Below are 1,438 nucleotides of genomic sequence, written 5' to 3'. Positions count from 1 at the left end.
ACCAGTTGGTGGTCCCCACAAGTACCTATGAGTCCCCAAAATGTAGCATATTCCTAGGAAATTGTCCCCACCAGGTATTAAAGACATGGCCACACATTACACACACACACACACACACAATTTCAATTTCAAACAGATGTTATCTGTATGGTATCGGTATCGGCAATAATGCACAGCCAGGTATCGGGGAGACACTACTTATTAGTATCTGTTAAGTTTGACTTACAGCAAGTTATACAAGTCTAAGTCTATAATGCTGGATTTAGTAATCCTTAGTTGTCTTCAATAGTTATTATAAAAGTATCCACGTGATACTCTTTGCACTTAATTAACTTAGCCAATTTGAACCGGTTGACCTAAGTTTAACATAGCATTTGTGTATTTTTTGGGAAGCTATATCAGTGCCCTACTATATGTAGTTTATGCAAGCTTCCCCTTTTTAAACTGCATAACTGAAAGAAAGTACACTCTAATAGTATGTCATTAATGTTGGTGCTTAAGCAGTAAACACGGCTTGGTCTTGTTTTTTTGGCAGTGAAACACAGGCTGAGGTGTGCAGTACTTACCATGTAAAGCATTTTGCTCGAAGATGGGCTGACAGCTGAGTGGGCTTCATTGTGCTCCCTCACACATTCTGCAGTGAAGTTCTTGTCACTGATCTGAGGCAGCGACAACAATGGCCCACAGCAACCTCCTCTCAGTTCCTCTGTAAAATTCAGTCTGTAAACTGAAACGAGTGGAAGGGACACAGGAAATGATTTGATATTGAGAAACAGGATGCAGAGTGCTTTTTCAGAAAATATTCACAAAACAATTTCCTCACCTACAGTATGTTGCGCACCAGACTCAGCAGATTTCCAAAAGCAGCATAATGATTCATGCATTTTGGGGCAGGGCTCTCTTTTTTCTCTCGAAATTTTGGTATAAACCACATCTGATAGATTTTAATACCTACTATGAAAATGGAGGTGAAACTGTCATGGTTTGGTGATACTTAATGCTGCAGCAGGACCTGACAAGAGCGACTCTAAAGAATCCACATTGAATTTCTTGTTGTATTTGATGGCACATGAGGAAAATGTCAGACCATTTAAAAGCTAAAAAAATAAAGCTCTGACAGAAATGAAACCTGTGAGATGACAATGACACAAAACCTGCCAACTTTCTGCAGAGGACCGAGTAAGAAATAAAAAATGACTAGACTTGTGTTACAGATGACTTCAGGAGGTTGGACCCAAAGTTAAAGACGCATTTTTTATATCTCCAGTATTACACCCTGCCACATCATCACATGTCATATTACATCATACACGTTTGCAAATATGGAGACATCTCTGGGTCCAGCCATATCAAAATAACACCCTGTTTACATTAACACCCTCTTAGATCAAGGCCACTCCGAATGCCCAGTGAGAGATGGCTCACTCTTAAGAATCAT

At 39.7% G+C, this 1,438-nt stretch overlaps 1 protein-coding gene across 1 annotated transcript in view; it reads right to left on the bottom strand.

The window, feature by feature from the left end:
* The window catches only part of LOC107103616 (NXPE family member 3-like), a 23,692-nt gene that overhangs the window by 17,474 nt on the left and 4,780 nt on the right, over positions 1–1,438 (bottom strand). The window contains exon 2 of the mRNA XM_015403387.1: positions 567–727. Within this exon, the coding sequence (XP_015258873.1) occupies positions 567–727 (161 nt within the window). The remainder of the gene's footprint in view (positions 1–566; positions 728–1,438) is intronic.

This window comes from Cyprinodon variegatus, unplaced genomic scaffold (assembly GCF_000732505.1).
Source record: "Cyprinodon variegatus isolate N-32 unplaced genomic scaffold, C_variegatus-1.0 Scaffold1489, whole genome shotgun sequence".
Taxonomy (NCBI): Eukaryota; Metazoa; Chordata; class Actinopteri; order Cyprinodontiformes; family Cyprinodontidae; genus Cyprinodon; species Cyprinodon variegatus.
This window is presented reverse-complemented; position numbering and strand designations above follow the sequence as displayed.